General features: G+C 34.4%; 1 protein-coding gene across 5 annotated transcripts in view; it reads right to left on the bottom strand.

Moving 5' to 3' along the window:
* Window positions 1-9: 9 nt before the first annotated feature.
* LOC119583953 (SLAIN motif-containing protein 2-like) overlaps window positions 10-19,946 on the bottom strand; it is a 43,956-nt gene continuing 24,019 nt past the window's right edge. For 2 of the 5 annotated variants that reach the window (XM_037932662.1, XM_037932659.1), the window contains 5 exons: window positions 15,670-15,912; window positions 14,895-15,079; window positions 14,206-14,229; window positions 9,141-9,283; window positions 10-4,971 (listed from right to left, as the gene is read on the bottom strand). In XM_037932662.1, coding sequence (XP_037788590.1) covers window positions 4,905-4,971; window positions 9,141-9,283; window positions 14,206-14,229; window positions 14,895-15,079; window positions 15,670-15,912 — 662 coding nt within the window. In that variant the 3' untranslated portion in view covers window positions 10-4,904. The remainder of the gene's footprint in view (window positions 4,972-9,140; window positions 9,284-14,205; window positions 14,230-14,894; window positions 15,080-15,669; window positions 15,913-19,946) is intronic. The other 3 variants (XM_037932661.1, XM_037932660.1, XM_037932663.1) reach the window with 2 other exon arrangements.

The raw sequence follows: 19,946 nt of genomic DNA, 5'->3' as shown, positions 1-19,946 counted from the left end.
AAAGATTCATACACTATTGGTTTTATTAAAAATAATGTCTTCAGACTCTGGAGACACGGAACTATATGCAAAGCATCCATTATTCAAATGATTATACACACTATAAAATTAGAATGCAAATAAGCAACAATATCAATTAGTGACCCATACACTAATTCTGAAGTAAATAAATAGGAACCCACCATAAATTATATCCTCACCCAATTTTCATTCACTAAATAGGATTTAAGCACAGTATATCAACAGACGTGAGTCACAGGACTCGTGCTAAGACACTTGTTACCCTTTAGGTAAAGTGATGACAAGAAGGTAAGGGAATGTGTTAAACTAAACATTTCTAGATGTTAGGAAATCATGTTCTTGTCCCGCTGCTAATCATTGTTTATTTTCTCTTTAAAAGAAGAAAAAATAATGGGGATATTATCTCAATCTTGGTACAAAGTCCTTTTGAAGATATTTACATGAAAAAATTAATAGGCTTAACATTACAAATTAAGTGATATTATCATCAGGAAGTTTTAATAACTTTTTGCTCATTTGATACAAGCCTCTCAACCTACACCGGAAATTCTGGTTTCACAAAAACAACTCAATTGTATTAATCATTATACAAAAAAAAAAAAAAATACATATATAAAAAAAATAATAATAACAAAACTGAAAGAAAAAACCCTTACCTCCCTTCCTTCACCTTTTCTCCAGTGCACGAAAGGAGAAAATGAAAATAAATAATAAAAACAAAATAAATAATAAAAATAACAATATTCATAAAACTTAATCATAAAGGATTTTGTTCTCGTAGATTACTATGTAACTGGTTTTTATTCCAACATATCTGGAGAACCTTTTTTTTTTTTCTTTCTTTTCTTTTTTTTGTCATGTGATAAACAATCAATAGATATTTTCCTTAAAAGTGAGAATTATAGCTACCATAGATGTCAGCATGGGTCACAATATTGGCACCCTTCATCATCACTTCGTCTGTCTGTTTTATCATTCACACAATGCAACTGTACACCACAAATTTACTGCATTTCAGGTTTACAGGTAAAGAGTCAATTTATCATATATTCACATAAAGTTTGACAGAAGAATTAAAAAGAAAAAAATAAGTATACATATCAGTCACACACTTTATAATTTACTGTATTAAAAATACCCCAGTACTGACAAAATCAAATGATGTTCACAAGATACTAAACACAGATTACTTTTATATAAAGATTTCATTTTTCAAACTTTAAAATCAGAACAAAAAAGGAGAAAGGAAAAATTATAATCACAATAATCACAATACCAACAATAACCTTTACAAAATATGATCATAATGCAAAGAGAAGATGCATACTGCTTTTCCAACCAGTGACACTTACACCAGAAGGGCTACCATTCAGTAAGTTTTGACATGCCATTTTGTGTGATTGCATCCAAGTTCTTTTGACTGTGTTTGAGTCATTTATTAATGACGATTTTTCTCTAAGGCACAAACATCTATTGTACTTGACTAATATTTAATTTGGAGCCAATAGAATACAATATATGAAACCAAAGAAATACTATTCCCATAAAACTGTACATTCAAAGTCTATGTAAATATCACATTTTTTTTTCTTTCAGTCTAGGATAAAACTCATAACCTGCTATATCAGTCAAGATTTTTCTTGTTATCTGCTGCATGTCTAATACACAACAGCATTTAAGTCTGAAACTCTTGGCACTTGGATCCATTATACATACCTAAAGATATTCTAAGTCGTGTCAAGAAAAAAATGAAGGAAACATCTAAATTTAAAAATATCTTTATCCGAAAAAGAAACTCTCTTTAAGGTTAAAGCCATAAAACTGACAAAACAAGCAGATGTACTTGTGTGTCCACTGCATTCACCTTAGGCGAGTGAAGTGACGATAAATCAAACAACGTAAACTTTCTCATACATACAAATCATTGGTAGTAAGTGCAGACTCATTCTGGTTAGCCACTTGTTCTAACAACTTCTTAGAGAAGCATATTGAACCTAACATTTTTTCCTGACAGTAAGGAAGTCAAGGTAAATCATTAAATTTTTAAAAATATATATATATATATGTAGAAAGGGAGTGATGGAAGTAGCAAAACAATTAACTCCATTAAAAAATAGAAATGCTTATAATCAAACTACTACCAGTCTTCAAATACAGCAACATATGAACCGAATTCATACAAATTTGTAGAAAGGAGAACCCTTGTTTGTTTGAATCAGTTTCAAATGCAAATACCACTATTAAAATACTGTAGAATTTCCAAGAAATTTTCCCCAGTCAAGGTAAACATTTTTTGGTCACACTTTCACACAAAGGAAACTTAGCACATGTTAATTCTTAACAAGAGAATCATACTAATAGAAGCACACCTACCCAGCATAAGAATTCGTTGAGAAATAAGCAGAAAAAAACAAAACTAACAAGAAAAGAAAATATCAAGCACTGCATAAGGCTACCGTGATCAGTCCTAACAAATCGTTATCCTTCTCATTGGTATACACTAACACCCTGGATATCATTCAGAGGTAATGGATGAAGTTGTAAGCTTTGTTTTCATTACCTTCTATGGTCTTTGTGAGCCAACTATCACCCTGATGTAACATTAAAAAAAAAAAAAGACTGGAAAAAAATTATATTACTCTTTTTCGGTCTCCTCTTCTGACAAAGAGATTACGTACCAAGGAGGCTTCCATTAAACGCTTAAAGGAGGGTTTCCATTCGTCTTTTAAAGGAGGGTTTCCATTTACATTCTGAAGGAGGGTTTCAGAAGATTTCCGGGTGTTGTAAAAAATTTGTTTCCGTAGGAGGGATTAAGGACGAAATTTGTAATGAAATCTCCCAGTTCCTTAATTTTATCAGGATACCCACTCAACCCAATCCCATCACTATTTAGATATCTAGATGCAAAGTTCTACTCACAACCAACATCAGGAATACTGGGAAGTTCATATACAGTGAATACATATTAAAAAGGCATGTTCACAGTGTGTTTCCAACCACAAAACTCAAGCATTCAGATCCTTTCACCATGGGAGAGAGGAAATGAAAATCCCTATCATAAAATGGCAAAAATGTGGAGTACAATGTAAAAAACATTGTTAATAATATCAATCATTTCAAATAAAATGAGAGTCAACAATGACAAAAAGGCTATCTATCACACTTAACATATCTCTCTTAAGAAAATGTGTCACTGCAAACCATCTGCAATTCTTAGTTCAGAGTAGGTCAGTATGCATCACTTCACAATAATGAATTTCTGAAGTAGTACCACTTGATATACTAGTACACCAGATGATCTCTCTAATAAAAAAAGAAAGAAAAAAAAAGGCAGTGTCATAAACTACCTCGCAAAAAACCTGAGAATCACATTCGACTTAAAAATAAATAAAAAAGACATAATATGGTAATTTGAGGGTTGGTGGAAAAAAAGAAAAGAAAAGAAAAGAAAAAAAAATATCAATAAGGTATCCCATCTACTCCAATGACAGTGGCCCTCCTCCCCGCACCCGGCACAGTGCCTAATCAGTCGCGACCTAAACCCACTAATACCTTGACATGTGGCTTGAAAATCAACTCTGAAAAAATGCAGGTACACAAGCTCTCAACAGTTGCTTATGTTTGGGGGCATTACAACAGCCTTTTCACAGACAACTATTGCTGGATCCCCTCCTTTCTTTCCTAAAACCTATTGGTCACTGTTCATAAACAAAAAAGAAAATTATCAGCAGGTACTATCATTGGTTGTTTGTCTTCCCTAAAGCATATTGGTCATCTTGGTGTTAGTGAGGATGCAAGTTACTGCCTCAACTTCAACTGTTGAGAAAACTGTTGTCTCAGAAACTTTTTTTTTTCTTCTATTTTTTTTTAACCTTTTTTTTTCTTTCTTCTATTTTTTTTTTAACGATCTAAGACATTATTAAAAAACTGTCTAACAACTTGCGATTCCCTGATTCGCTATTAGATCCTTGCTATCCAAAACCAAGTCGGGATTAGAAATACTTATTGCTTAAAGCTTATATAAGAAGCAAAGGGTTACAAAGCCTAAACCTGTGTAATAAAACGACACGAGGAAGTGAAAAAATTTGCATTATTACTCCTCTCATCTAACTTGGGGGGTTGGGGGGCTAGATCAGCATGATGCAGATTCGAAGGAAGGCCTCACTATTGTCGGCAGCTAAGGGGTCCAGAACCTAAGGACCAGGAAGAGAGTTGGAATGTGCGGCCAATAGACCACTGGGGTATCACACTGTTGCCACTTGAATTTCTTCTCTAAACTCTAAATATTTTCTAGGACTGGCTTGCCACCAGTAGGATTGCCCTTACAGGGTTTGACAACTAAGTCACATTCAAAATTACACACTTTCTTGTACATACTCTTGAAACGTAACTGAATATCAAAGTACCAGATATACAGGTGGTGAGTCGTCCTTGTCTCTTTGATCAAGGTAAATTAGGTCATGGATAAGTACCACTCCTCTCAACGAGGTAATTATAACCATATCAGACGCTCACCACTGCAACACCTTTTATTATGGCTCTTGGCCAAAGCACCAATTTGAAAACAAGAAAAAATAAAATTCTTCCACCACAGTGCATTTGAGACCAACTATGAGTAATCCTCATACGAGAAAAATTATCATATGAATATAAATGTAGTAACAAAGTCCATTTAACATTTATCATACATATTTATATACTGTACTTAAGAAAATATCTAAATTTAGAAGAATCTTTTCACAATCAAATAAAAAAAAGAAAAAGAATAAAAGAAAAGAAAGAAAAAAAAAAAAAAAAATCATATTCTTGAGCTAGAGTTGATGACAGCCTAAGCAAATCCTGTGGCAGATCCCAGCGACTCCTCAGGACTGGCAAGGGGGGTCTCAGAAGCATCCGTCCCTCCAGTCATCCTGTGCCGCTGCTTGAAATCTTGGTTGGACCAATCCTGATCTGTGGGGAGATAATGAAAAATAATTCAGTTCTTGGTACAATAAAATGAGAAAAGAAAAAAAAGTAAGAGACAAATTTTTAAAATGCATATATATATATATATATATATATATATATATATATATATATATATATATATATATATATATATATATATATATATATATATATATATATATATCTATATGAGAAACAACAATTATTGCTACCCTGTCAGTACACTTTACTAGTATCCTTTTGCTCATAAAATAAGAACAGTTTCTTGTAAATAATAATCTTTACCAAACAACTATGAAAATAAAAACCTTCTGGTCTGTCTCTCAACATTTTTCTCTTACATCAATACCTGCATTCACAAACAAATCACTGAGTCACTGATATAACATTCAAGTTCCAATGTAGGCCATGTTAACCTCTTTACATCAGTCACCATTTAAACTTGTTATGATGAAGTCAAAATTTCCCTCTGGAATTGTGGGGATGTCCCCTTTTTGGTGAGCAAGAATATATATGATGGTTAGCCTGAACTAGAGGGTTAACATGATATCTCCCTCTGTTCCTGAATACGTCAACATATCTTGACACTTTTAACTTTTAATATGGGCTTTCCAGATTATCCTTCAGAGCCTGGGTTGTCATCCTCCTGGACAGCAACAGACAGCCTCTGTTTTTTTCAGACATTCATTCATGTTGCTCAATTTGATCTGAATGGTTACATCACTTGACAAAAACTCATTAATGGGTAAATACTAAACACAACAAACATAAATATTTTACTGAATGAATTATTACTATTACTAAAGCTAATACATGTACCAGTATATAAAAACTATGAATAATACCAAAATACTAAAGATTTCAATGTTATCATTAACTTACAGGAGATATAATAAACTAACTCAATAAACTAAAAGGCTCTCCCAAGACACTCAAAAATATAAGTGCAACTGAAATTTACATACACAATTTGGAGTGCTCATGGCTACCTGCCTGTAGAAATATTACCAAATGTTAAATGAATGGACTTCAGGCATAAATATTAAAGGTTGGGTCTTAAAGTTCCGAAGGAGATTATACCTGGTTCTACAATACTTGAGAGTTCGTTTAAGAAGAATGCTTTGCCTTATTTACAAAAGTAGGGAAACTTCTCTGAAGGATTTAAGCATGGACAGGAAATAAGAATGGAAGATGCAACTATGAATTATTCTACTTTTTAAATATTTGGTTAAAACAGTCGTAATTGATAATTATGAGTTTCCTTTATAAGGACACCATGAAAAAAACAAACAAATGAAGAGCAGAAATTTTCATTTCATAGAGGAAAACAAAGAAACATGTATATATATATATATTCCTTAATGCAGGCATAATCAACAAGATATTAAAAATGAACTCTTTATTATTCTTTAGAGTGAAATATACCTGAATTTCACCTGTAACAAGAACAACCCTGCTACTACCCTATATCATCTATATAAATTCTAATAGGCTACTTATCATTAACAAGAGGACACATCTAGAAACCAAGATCCTAAAAGCTATTGTGCTACCTTATTTGCGTAATCACTTATCTTCCGACAAAGAACGAGATACAGTTTGTTTTGGTCAAAAATATTTAGAAGCCAAGACTCCATGACATTTTGCTACATAAACTTTGATGAATATGATATATTGTTTAGGAAAATGAGGAATTATACATGAAATATAGACATAATCTAGATCCCACAAACAAGTCACCAAAAATTCATATGAAGTTTAGATGTAAACAAGAATATCTTATGACAAAAGCAACCAATAACCAATCTTCCATCATACATAATAACAATGCATCTCATTTTTGAAGGAAATTACTGGAATTCTATAGAGTCTAGATGCTATTTGTATAATTTAGATATCTATCTGTATATGTATGAATGCACATATAGGTCAACTTTCACTATTCTGCCTCCCTTGGAAACTGGGGCAAAACTGATAAATCACAGACAGATCGGCCCTAAACAATAGCCAACCTCTATGCAAGTTGAATAATAAGGAACTGTGTGAGTTGCTCCACACTTCTTTGTTGGCAGAGTACTTCATATGGTATCCTAAATACTCAATGTAAAATACTTATTTTCTGAACAAGTACACTGTCCCTCACACTGACAAACAAAAATATATGTTTATCATTTAATAAATTATTTAACTTTATTATTTATAAAATGCATAAAACATTTAAAAAATAAGCTAAGCACTTCCAATTCTGAAGTGAAGACATTAATACTATAAAAAAATATATATATCCAAAGTGTAGGGTCTGGCTAAAGTGAAATGAATAACCAATTAGCAAGAAACCAAATCCCTGGCACACAGATTAATGAAAGTCAACATATATATATAACACATACACATAATGGCAATGATAACCAGATACACTAGTGCACTACAAAGATCCTAAAGACTGTGCAGTGGAACTTGAATATCTCAAATTCACTGAAAGTTTTTAAAAAATCCAGACCATGCAGAAGTTACCAGTGAGAACATCTACACCAAAGATCATCCACAGACAGAGAAAATGTTTATCAAAATGTAGATACGAAAGTACACATCAGTGACTTATAAAATTCAGTGGGAGAAGTCTCCAGCGAAGTCACACAGTTATCATGAAGATGTGGACACAAAAAAAGAAGAAGAGAATGTAAACACCTAGCTATGAGACCTAGCAGTTATAAGCTGACTGAAGTGCACTTACCTGTCTCTTCACTGGTCATTCATGAATATAATTTGTGAAATTGACACACAGAAAACTTAGCAAGTGTATCCTAGATATATGGTTTATGCTGGCTTTGACAACAACTAATAAATCAAGTCTATCCTTTTAATCATATAACACTAATTCCTATGTGACCATCTTTGCCTAAATATGCAATCCTACAATGTTGTCTGTTCACTTGCATTGCAACTACAACACAAATATGGGAGCTTTAACATTTGCAAAGAAGCACAATTCTTTAAGTATTTCAGACCATGGGCAATTTTAGAAAGCTTTGCAATTATATCACATTCTTGTTACATATATTATTTAAATCACTGACTAAGAAACAGAATGCAAACTTAAAATCAAAAACTAATAATAATGATAAGCAATAAGATCTGTTATCACTATTAATTTAAATTCCAATTATCAATGCCTCTAGTCTCTACACAAAATGATAAAAAAAGCGTAGTGTTCACTGGGTGCAAATAATTTTCAGAAATAACACAAGTATAACAGTTCCCAACTTAAACAAGTAGATACCTCGGTTGGGTCATAAAAATATGGTGTAGTTCCCCCACTGACTTTGAAAATGACTTCTAATCTGATAATAGCCAGCAGCACTTTCCCTTAGGCACTTAGCAAACACAACAATGTTCTACAGGAGAGGTGAACCATGCTATTTGTACACAATGAATTTGTAACCGGAGTAACAGTACTGTGATTTGAGGAGGTGGAAACATATCAAGCCCCACTAGAAAAGAGAGAATAACCCCTTATACTAAACTTGTGTGACACCAGAGAACTGTGTGCCTTCAGAATATGTCAGTAATTACTCGTAGAAAATTTCAAGATCGATTTTTCCTTAGAAAGGGCAACACGAATATAATTTTCTTTTGGTTAAAAGTATCAAAGACAGTGATAGATGTAACAAATAAAGAAAACACTTCTGTATGAAGGCCCTTCAGATAAGTAATCAAGTATAAAACAAATTACCCAAACAGCATGGTTTACTTGTCTGCAGTTTGCTTTGTGAAATTTGCATTTATCTACTTATTTGAAATCTTTTTTTGTTTGTTTGTTTAATTGGGGTGACTAATCTAATTTCATAGCACTTTAGTGAGAACAAAACCAGCATTTAGGGAGGATATTAAAATCAAGCCTTTTTTTTTTTTTTCTTTTATGAATTCCCTTTATTCTAATTTTTTTTTGACACACTATCCCTAGAGCATGAAAAATCCATTGCAAAATACCTTTCCAGACACACTATCCCACAGATAACAAAAAAAAAAATTTTAAAAAAAAACAATAACAAAAAAAAAAAAACACAAAAAGTCCATGTAATAACAGCAACAAAATCAAAAACAAAACACAGAAAAAAAAAATTCAAAATTTAGACCAAACAAAAAAATAAAAAAAAACGCAATATCCTCACCTGGCTTTAGGGGGCTGAAGCCGAGACCCAGGGCGGGGGATACCCGTGGCTTTGGGCCGCGGGATTTCTGTGGGTTGTGGAAGTCCGGATGCCCCGCCCATTGGTATACGTACAGGCGATGGGGCACTTAATCTGCTACGCACCTGCACAGAGGAGAGAAAGAGAAAACTGTGGTGAAAGAGTTGAAGACTGGGTAAATTTAGAGGAGTTCTGAAGTTGCCGTTTTTGTTTGTGATTGATTTTCTTTATCTTAGAATGCATTGGTAATGGTAATTGTCTAATGTGTGAAGATGTGCATAGTTTTCCTCTCTGTCTGCGTCTTTCTTCTGACTTTCTAAAAGGCAATATCATAATTCTGATATATGTATAAAACTAATATTGATTAGATCCATATACATTCAACAATTTAATCAATGTAGGCAATCAAATGTGGTTCTATAGCCCCCCTCTAATTCATCAGTATTATGATAAATCCTTTAATCATACTACTGATAATGTTAAGAGTGGTTTCAATAATTAATAAAAGTTGAAGTGTGGGTAAGGATATTTTTCTGTTTGACAAGTAGGGCCGAAGATTACAGCAACGTGGTAGGACTGACTAATTAGACATAACAACCGAGATGACTTTGAGGAACCAAAGAAATTGCACAACACATCCAAGAACTATGTAAGACGAAAATAAAGAGCAGACCCACTCTTTATTCCCTCAAGCTCCAAACAATCCTTCCCAACCCCTCAGCTCTGCTTCCACATATGAAGACCATATATAGAATCAAACGTATAAAGGGAACGAAATCCAAGTAACACACATCTGACAACAGAGAAAGATCACGTCTGTCAAATGCCTCGGTTTGTGGTCCATCGAGTTCTAGCATACTGAAAAGTTGAAAAAGGGGAGAGGAGAGGAGAGTAAAAAAAGTTATGCTAATCAAAGAGACAAGGCCATGGAGAAAACACCCTGGAGGTACTGAGCCTTGTTTTGATTTGAATATGAGCTCCACAAGGCTCACAAGCCCATCTCCAGAGATCAAAACAACTGAAGAACAGCTCCACACCTAACAGGTAATTGGGGTACAACCATGGGTTAGCCTCCGAAATAACCCACATCATTATGATTGTGATATACAGGTTGATCTGTGAATCCAGCCACATCCACAGATATATGATAAAGTTTGATACGATGTAGAGCAAGGAACACAAAGGAACTTAAAGAGACCAAACTGTGAAAGCAGGGAGACAGAGACAACCTGACAATACTGACACGGGCAAAGCATGCTTTATCACTAAGATTCCCCTAGGAACACTAAGTGCGGTAAAACCATGAGACATTGTGAACAGCAATGCTTCTCCTCTCCAAGACAGTATAAAAACTTCCAGTCATTTTCATCCTTTGGAGGACAGATGAGTGGTTGAGCTCTGAGAGAAGGGGATTTTCTCTTCTACTGTCAGCCCTTCAATGCACCTTGCCACCGCCCCGATTTCACAAAGTCAACTCAAGCTGAGATCTCTGATTAGAAAATCATACCTGACTACTATAAACTTTTACACACCAGGCCTGAACTAAACAGAAAATAGGAAGTCTAATTCAGGAACTGTTGACATAAAAGCAAATGTATATGGGGTTCCTAGTGGTAGAAGCTGAAATTCCAGAGATGCCAGATTATGTCGGAGTTGAGTCAAACAAGTCAATGGTGCCGGGAATATCAATTTATGCCACTTGCTGAAACAATAAATTATCATACATTTCGTAATCATGATGTACACCATAGTATTAGTAAATCTAAACCATGGTATTAGTAAATATATTCTAGAACATTTTGAAATTCATTTTTATAAACACACACACACACACACACACACACACACACACACACACACACACACACAAAATATATTTGTATAATATATAAAATACAGAAAAAATAGATATAAAACCACACACTACTCATTCGCAGGCCTATCTAAACATTCTCTGTGTACTGCAGGCTTAATCACAAAGAGTTTGTATTTCATAAAAGATTAAAAGCACCAACACACATGCAGAATAATGAGTCATGAAAACAGAAAACCATTCTATTGACTTTACAATGATATATGTAATGTTACAGATGTAGAGTTTATTTCTATAAATCCATTACCAGTTATTATTCTCATACCTAATTCCTTAGGTAGAAGTAATAAAGTGAACAGTGAAACATGAAGGTAAATTTTTTTTTTTACATTTGTCAACCTCTTTCACTTTAGAGCTGCCACATTCACATGGAAGCAACTTTATGAATAACCAACACATATATGAAGCCAATCTAAAAAGAACTCAAACTTGGAAAAGAAGAAATAATCTTTCTTAAAACTTGGGGGAGAAAAATTATTATCTCCCTACTTCATCACACAAAATAAGTTGATTGATACAACATCCCTATCTTTTTCCCTTTTCTTTCACCCTGGAACACTTTGTGAGGGATGACGTACAGGTCTCAGAGGATATTTGCTACAAGTTTTCTTCTGTTTCTTTCTACTATTATGTGAGGATCATCTACCATGAGTTCTACATTGTGACAAGACAAAAAACATTTTACTTATAGGTTCTGAGCCTTAGGTCTAAGTACAAGACAAGGCTGGTTCCTTCTTTGTTACCAAAGCCAAATCCAGCCCGACTAGTGCCTAATTTCTGATGATATCAGAGATAGAAGAAAATCTGCAACAAGACACTTTCCATAAAATTGTGTTCCAAAATGCAATCCAAATCTAGATAAATCTTTATATGCTTATTCACTGTGGAAACAAAGTTGTAAGTAATGTTATGGAATTGGTTTGTTTGACACCTGACCTCATTCCCTACAATCATATATGTGTCATTTTAGAATAGCAATACAAATCATGAAAAAAAAAGTTCTAGGATTACATATAATTACTAGTATTAGATAAGAGAGCTCAGCATATGAAAGGTGAATAAGTTCTTTTTTCTTTTATTAATATTTCCAAATCCTAAAACAACATATAATTTAACTGATCTTTCTATAGTTACATCATCAGCTTCTAATCCAACTAATCTGTACCCATACATTATATCCACAAGGATCCAATGTGTGTCTTATAACCAAACTGACAACTTTCTATCACCAAATTAGTGTCCACCAATCGGGTAAACCTGTGAGCAGGGCAAATGCCTAATTTCCTTAGTTGGACCTTCACCCCTCATGGATGGGTTCCATGATATAACATAAATAAGCAACTCTCTCACGGGAGATTAACCATCCTCCACCATCCACACTCAACTAAACCCATATTATGTCAAAAGATTATAAACATGTATATTTTTTCTTTCTTCATCATTATCAACGATTCTTCTAAGGCAAAACAAATTTTCCCAATCTTTGTATTTCTCAGATATATGCCTGTTAATGGCTGTTATGTAATTATTTCTTCCTCATCCAAAAGGCGTTAACAGTGAACACCATCACAATGAGCAAAATTTCACAATCACAATCATTGAAATAAAAAAAAGTGAATTTAAAGGAAAATTCACATATCACAAAGTTAATCATTACTATTTGTGGACAAAATTTGTGAAGCGAAACATCTGCACTCTCAGTGTTTGTTTTCAGGTGCAATAATATGGCTTTGAACCATGTACTCTGTATAATTGTCACAGATAACCAGTCCAAACCATCACAATGCAAGCTCAAATCCTCCATATTACCTGTATCCATCAATCAGAACCAAAATACTAAATTTCAATATTAGACTTCAAATGTCCTTTCCATACCTCAAATGCTCTCCAGTAAGCCCACCCTATTCCTAAGCCAGTGCCTCCAGGTGATTTTCTACTACGCAAGCCCTCCATCCCAGGTGGTATTCGTAGTGGCTAAGCCCAGCTGCCGGGAGCTCGTGTCATCACCCTAGCGTGTTCCTTGCCTTCTCTTTGTAACACTAAGAAACTATTTTGTATTTTTTAGGTATCATTACTTTCTAAAGTCTGATAAGTCAAGAATGTATGATATTTTTGTTGTTGTACAGACTCCATAATTGATCATTATTCATTCTTTACTCTGAATAAAGTAAGAAGTAAGTGTTATCACAGGGTTATAACCATAGGTTTTTATTGTATTTTCTTGTGCATTTTTTCATATTATCTTTTAAAATAAACTTTGTTTTTTACACAAGGTTTCTATTATAACTTCATAAGCACGATAAACAGTCAGGTAAACTACCTTGCTTCTCATTCCCATGTTCAACTACTAAGCCCCCCCCCCCCTCTCTCCCTCTCTTCTCTTCTCCTTCTCCTTCTCCTTCTCCTTCTCCTTCTTCTTCTTCTTCTTTTCTTCTTTTCTTTTTTTTTACACCTGATTCCTTGCGTGATGTGACCCTTTTGCAATCTGTCACAATAGCCACTTCCCCCACTCCTTCCCTTATCTCTCTCCCACTCCATACACACACACACACTCAATCCCACTGCGACTCACTTGTTTCACCAGTTGCAGCCCAATTACTGTAATTCTAAAGATGCTAATCTTGGGAGCCTGAGAAGCCTTTATGACATGTAAATATAGGAAAAACTAGAAAGTGTTAACATCTACTTCATCACATTTTCAGTGGCAAAAACTCGAAATTTGCCATAATTGTAAAAAAAAAAAACTGCATGACCATACATGCCCCTGGAATGTGGGATTGGCACACCATGGCAAGTATACACATACCACCCAGAATGGAGTCCAGGCATGCCATGTCATGTACATACATGCCATCTGGCGGCAAGGGGTTAATATGCATCATAAAACTAACCATGAAAACCCTCTCATAGTCCATAGTCTAAAGATAAGTTTACATAAAAAATACAAGACAAAAGCTAAACCCAGTCACTTTGAGCAGAACTTCAGTCTCGCTGTTGCAGTGAGTGGAGGAAATCAGAGTGAACACAAGTGAAAAGTGAGTGAAAGGCAGTGAACTGTGTTAGGTCAAAGAGAGCAAACTATGAAAAGGGTCACACATTTAAGAGGAATTAAGAAAGAGACAAGAAAAAACGTAAGTGCCAGGAGAAGCCGTTATTCATTCACACTGCCTTTACCTTCCGCCTTGGCGAAAACTTAGGCTGCCAAGGCGTAATGAGGGAGATGAAGAGGGAGATCACCAAGTAGCAGTCATGGGAAGTGACCGAAGAGGAAGTACCAAGAGCACAATTATTAACAACTTAGAAAAATGTAACTCAGTAGTGGGGGGAGGGATGGGAGTACCTAATATTCCTGAAGTCTACAAGTGTATCACAAAATGAAATTAAAGTGGAAAAAAAAAAAGAGAAAGCTGGAATAACTAACAGCTTTGTGGTATGTGGGGCAAATAGAAAATAAAAGCAAAGAAATTAAAGAAAAAAGAGTTGATAATATTTAGCTATTCTAACTTTACAACTGACAAGGATCATCTTAAAGTTATATTTACTATGAAGAAAAATATTATGTATAATCATTTTTCAAGTTTTTCCTTTCAAACTAATAATGAAAAGATATTTACTTGCAAATATGAACAATCCTCTTAAGTTCATATTAATTGAAAATTAGATTAAGAATCTGTGTATTGTGCAGACGCCATGGAATAAATATATAAAAATCCTATGCATTTCTTGCAAGAAACCAAAGGACAAAAATGTATGCATTCTGACTTCTTGACATCCTGAAAGAATTAAAAAAAAAATAAATAAAAAATAAAATAAACAAATTAATAAATAAAACAAAACAAATAAAAACTGAGATTGCAACACACCTGAGGAGCCTGTAGCCTTGAGCCCTTTGGTCCTTGGCGGATATCAGACTGCGAGGCAGAGGGAGAATCGTGGGATCTGGCAGGTGACGCACCACGGCTACTGGTGGGCGTGGTGTGCTCTAATAATCGGGGGTCACTACCATAGCCTCGGTTCAGGCCACTAGGGAGACGAGAACCACTCCTACCTGTCACCGGAAGAGAAATGGTGGTCATCCCATACGAAACAGTTTCCAACCTTGTCTCCCGCTAAACCACCGCTTACATCTCTTGCCGAATGTCTTGTAATAGTAGGACAGTCTTAAAATGTACACTAAATCTACTGAGAACTTTTGATTTATGAGTTTTATACTGTATTTTACAAGAATACTAAGAGAGAAGAGATGCTTTCTGCAAAATCTAAAAGAGGAGAAACCACATAAATAATCCCATTTGCAAGAGAGGTGCAAGACTACAAAGAAATCATAGAAGATAGTTGTTATAAGGAAATAATCAAGTAGAAAATCCCACACAAATTTAATTTACAATACATGAATATCTAAATCTATCAAGCTTCTTTCACCAAACATCACAACAATGTATAAATGTGCATCAACATATTAAAATTTCCCTTGGTATCTTCTGAAAAGAGATAAAAAAAGGGTTCCAAGGAATATATTTACTTTAAAGAACTATCACTACACTTAACTCTGACTCAAAAGTCTGTTCTGTGAAATACTTCAATACAGAGAGTACAAATGACAACAGACAACTATCGTGACACGTCTCTACAGCTCACCATTACAAACTTCTAAATTGTGCTGCGAATTATAGGGGCTATCTGGAGGTGTGGAGAGGTCAGACCCTTCCCTGGAAGGAGTCGCGTGAGAGGCATAGCGTCGCGGAGGCTGTAGACCTCGCATGGGTCGGCGGGGGCTGCTCGTGGGATGGGGACCCGATAACAGATCCTCCTGAGAGCTGGTTGCCGATCCCCCGGAACCACCCGAGGCATAGGGGATTCCAGTACTTCCTGCACGTATACCTGACAAGGGAGGCCTAAGTGTAACTACAGGACCTTGGGGTGCTTAAAGCTCAAAGAGAATGTACAGCAGTCACGTCTTAAGGATCAAGTAGTCAGGTGATCAGAGCACAGCAGGCAATGAATCCTGGATGATATGGTAGCATGTCCTGACTTCTATTTCCTTTGATCTCTTATTAAAATATATGAAGGCAATGTCTCACTTCAATTCTTAGTACCATAAACCTAAAGGTACACAGTGACAAAAGGCCAATAATGAATAACCCTCCAGCACATAAAGCAAAAACAAAAACAAAAAAATAAACATAACAACAATTTTTGTAGCCTATTGGCAACAAATTTCAGCCAAGACATTTAACAGAAACTCCATTCTCCTTTGGATTATACTAAATATCCATACAGTCTGCATGTGTCTGCACATGTATCTCCTTTATGCAAATAAGGTTACCTGCATGTATTCGTGTCTTTGAATCTACAGAAAGCCACTAGTATAAACACAAGCTACAAAATGTGTTAACCCACTTGTACCATCACAAGTGCCAACTGCACATGATGTCATGCCTAGTAAAGCCTTTCTATCAAGCAAAGCACTTACTACAAAACTTTCAAGAAAAACATATTCCGTTTTTGAAATATACAGAAACACTAATTGCAGCAAGAATTGCTAAAATCCTTATCAATATTTTTTTCTTCTCCAGGTTGCTATGAGCATTTACCAGAAGAGAAATGGAGTACCAACATTAAGCCAGGAAAGCAAGCTAATGAAAATAAGGGTGATGCATGAAGTCCTAACCAAGAAGCAAAATAGGCAATAGAATTAGATGGCCAATGTAGCTTGCACTGCATAATGCATATCAATCCTACAATACAATCTTTTTTGTGAGGACTAGATGTATCTCCATGTACATCCTCAATGGATTCAATCAGAGTATTCTCCCCCGTCAAATCTACCAGTCTTATAACACCCTTAAATGAATTTCCTGCAAATGTACTGCCACTTTCTAATAAAAAGCTATGATGGATAATCTACATACTTCCTCAGAGAGAAAGAATACAACTTACTGTAAGCTGCCAAAGTAAAAGCATTATGCAATTTTCGCAAGCTAAAAAGCATTGTCATTGTTAATAATGAGCCAAGGCGAGTGTTCTGGATATACATAATAAACAAGAATACAAAAATACAAAAATGTAGCTTCACTAGATGTAGAGCAATACATGTATGCCTAGATATCAAAATCATGTCATTTTCTTCAAGAGCACTTGGGACAAAAAAATGTCCTTCTTCCTCTAAATACCTATGAAAAATGGGTTATAAAAACATTTTCTCATAGAAAGTAGGAAAAAGAAGATATTCTTGTGATTTGGCTATCAATAGTTATCAACTTTGGAGCTAAATACTTTGAGATAATTAATATTATGAACTTGAACTAAACTGATATCATGACTGGCCTGACAATTTCCTGTATCTAGAATTTGATGATGATTTTTTTTTTTATTATTGCAAAGATGCACCAATCAAGGTTCTTATCAAGTAAATGTCCTAATTTGCCAAAGGCATAAATATTTGTGCAACACTGATAAATATTAATACACATGTAGATTTTGCTTTCATTAAAAATACAAAAAAAAATTTAAACACATCCTAATCTATCCTGAATGTCAGTGTGCAAACCATCTTTACTGTCAGAAAGATAAAATGAAGTGTGAGAGAGTGAGGGAAAAAAACAACAACTTAACAACATTTGCACCATGAAAACACAGCACACTTAGTCCAAAAGCGTTCAAGCGTTCTACGGATTTCAGTAATAACAACTAACCCTAAAAACAATCTCTTGGAGTTCTTACATGCCTGTGCCTTGACGCTGCTCAAAAGCTGATGTGTAAGAGTGGTAAATGGCGAACTTAAAGCCTGGTAAATTGAAAGCTAAGCACACATATGCATAACATAGTCTGTCGTATCTCTCCAGGAGATGGCAAAAACCTTTAAATACCCCTCAATCATGGCATGTGGAAAGTGTACCAATGCAAAAAGTACTCACCCCCTAAAAAAACAAAACAAAACAAAACAAAAAAATAAACAAATTGTAATAATAATGAATGATATAAAAATGAATGAATAAATTACTGTCAACTGCTTTCCCAAGTTTTAAAAATACAGTAATATCACTATTCCTTCTCATATCACTTTCATCAAAACAAAAAGGTAATAGAAATTAGCACTTGGAAAAAATAAAGTACAAAAAAAAAAAATACAATATATATAAAAATAATCAAACAGAAAATAATAATAATAATATTTAAAAAATCAAGGAAAAAAAAAAAGAAAAAAAAAAAGAAAAAAAAAAAAAAAAAAAAAATTGAAGGCATTATCAATAACCATACCAATTTACTACTACCTACTACACATTACCAATCCTTAAAAGAAAATCACAATGAGCATTCTGCGCTTACATAAATTGTCCTTAAAAATGACACACCGACGGAAGGTTGCAAGCAGTCAGTTTAAGTCGTAATTTGGCGCAAGGTTTTAGAATCATCATCTCAAGGGACGTACTCATTCCTCATTGCTGGTCATGGGGTTTTTATGGTTCTCGGTCTACAACTAACACTTTGAAAATGTATAGAAAAACAATATTAAAAAAAAAAAAAAAAAGACAAGAAAAAGAAAAAAAAGAGAGAGAGAGAAAAAAAGGAGGAAAAAAAAGGGGCTCCATATCAAAGAAGCCTTCCCATGCACTAATTCTCAGCCTCAAAACATTTTAAAAGGGGAACAGGGAAAAAAATATCATACTTACTCGCTCCAAAGGTTTCCTTTGATGTTAATAAAATCCATGTCACTAAGCAGAAAGTTGTGTTACTTAACAATTCTTGCTAACAGTAGGAATCATATATTTTATCTAAATATTCTCTATATTTTATATCTATAAAAAACACTGAAAAATCCTTTCATGATTCTCTTTCCAGAAAGGAGGGGAGGAAGAGAGCGGAGGAGAGATGGAGAAAGAGAGAAAAAAAAATCACAATCTACATAATTTTCCCATATCTTAACTGTACCAGCACATCATATAAGGGTTACAGCTGATTCTGCACATACCAAAGATATTCCTGAAGCTGTAGAAAAGATGCTTACTGGCATCAATCTGTTTGTCACACAAAAGTCAGGATACATAATCAAATCACAGTGTGAAGAGAGTTGGATTAAAGTTATTCCTAAAACTGCTAAACATATGCCATTGTGATTTCTTTTGTAAAAGAGGCCTCTACACTCACACATTCACAAAGGTTGCAAAACAGTATTGGGCTCTGTCAAAATTACAAACTGACTGACTGTAATTCATTGAAGCAATTTCAGTCCAAGAAGGATATTCAATAGTGTGCACACAAAACTGTGACACACATTATGACATAATAATACATAATCCAAGATAATTTTACTGGTATATTTTCCTATCAAATCAAAATCAAGGCATGCACTTATAAAAGAAATATAGTGATATTCTGTATACTACCTGATTAACAGAATATTTTCCAATAATAAAGTGATTTACACCAAGCATTACAAAATAAAAATTAGCACACTATGAAAACTCATTTACATGTGTTTGAACCATTTGTATCTATACTGACTCCAGCTTTACACAAAAAATGTGTGTGTATTAATGAGAACTGCATTCAATGTATAATACTTCTGTGCCTCAAAAACAGTTGTAAAATGTGTAAAACACATATCTGTGCAGTCCTCGGAAAATGTGCTATGAATCAGCGTGGATGCTTGCTACCTTAAGGCCTTGGAGAGGAAGTGGGGGGGGCAAACTAGAGAAAAAACAATGTTGCAAAAGAGCTACAGTATTCAAGACATTCCATAATCATTCCATAAGTGCAAAGGTTAAGGCTCAGACCATGAAAAAGCTAGAGAGAAAAAGGCATGCACTGGCCTTAGAAAAAACACCCACATTGCATATACACAAAAGATATAAAAAGAAAGGTCTAAAACATACAAAATCATCATCTTTAAGAAATCTACTAAAGCTTAACTC

The sequence above is a fragment of the Penaeus monodon genome, chromosome 2 (genome assembly GCF_015228065.2).
Source record: "Penaeus monodon isolate SGIC_2016 chromosome 2, NSTDA_Pmon_1, whole genome shotgun sequence".
Taxonomy (NCBI): domain Eukaryota; kingdom Metazoa; phylum Arthropoda; class Malacostraca; order Decapoda; family Penaeidae; genus Penaeus; species Penaeus monodon.
This window is presented reverse-complemented; position numbering and strand designations above follow the sequence as displayed.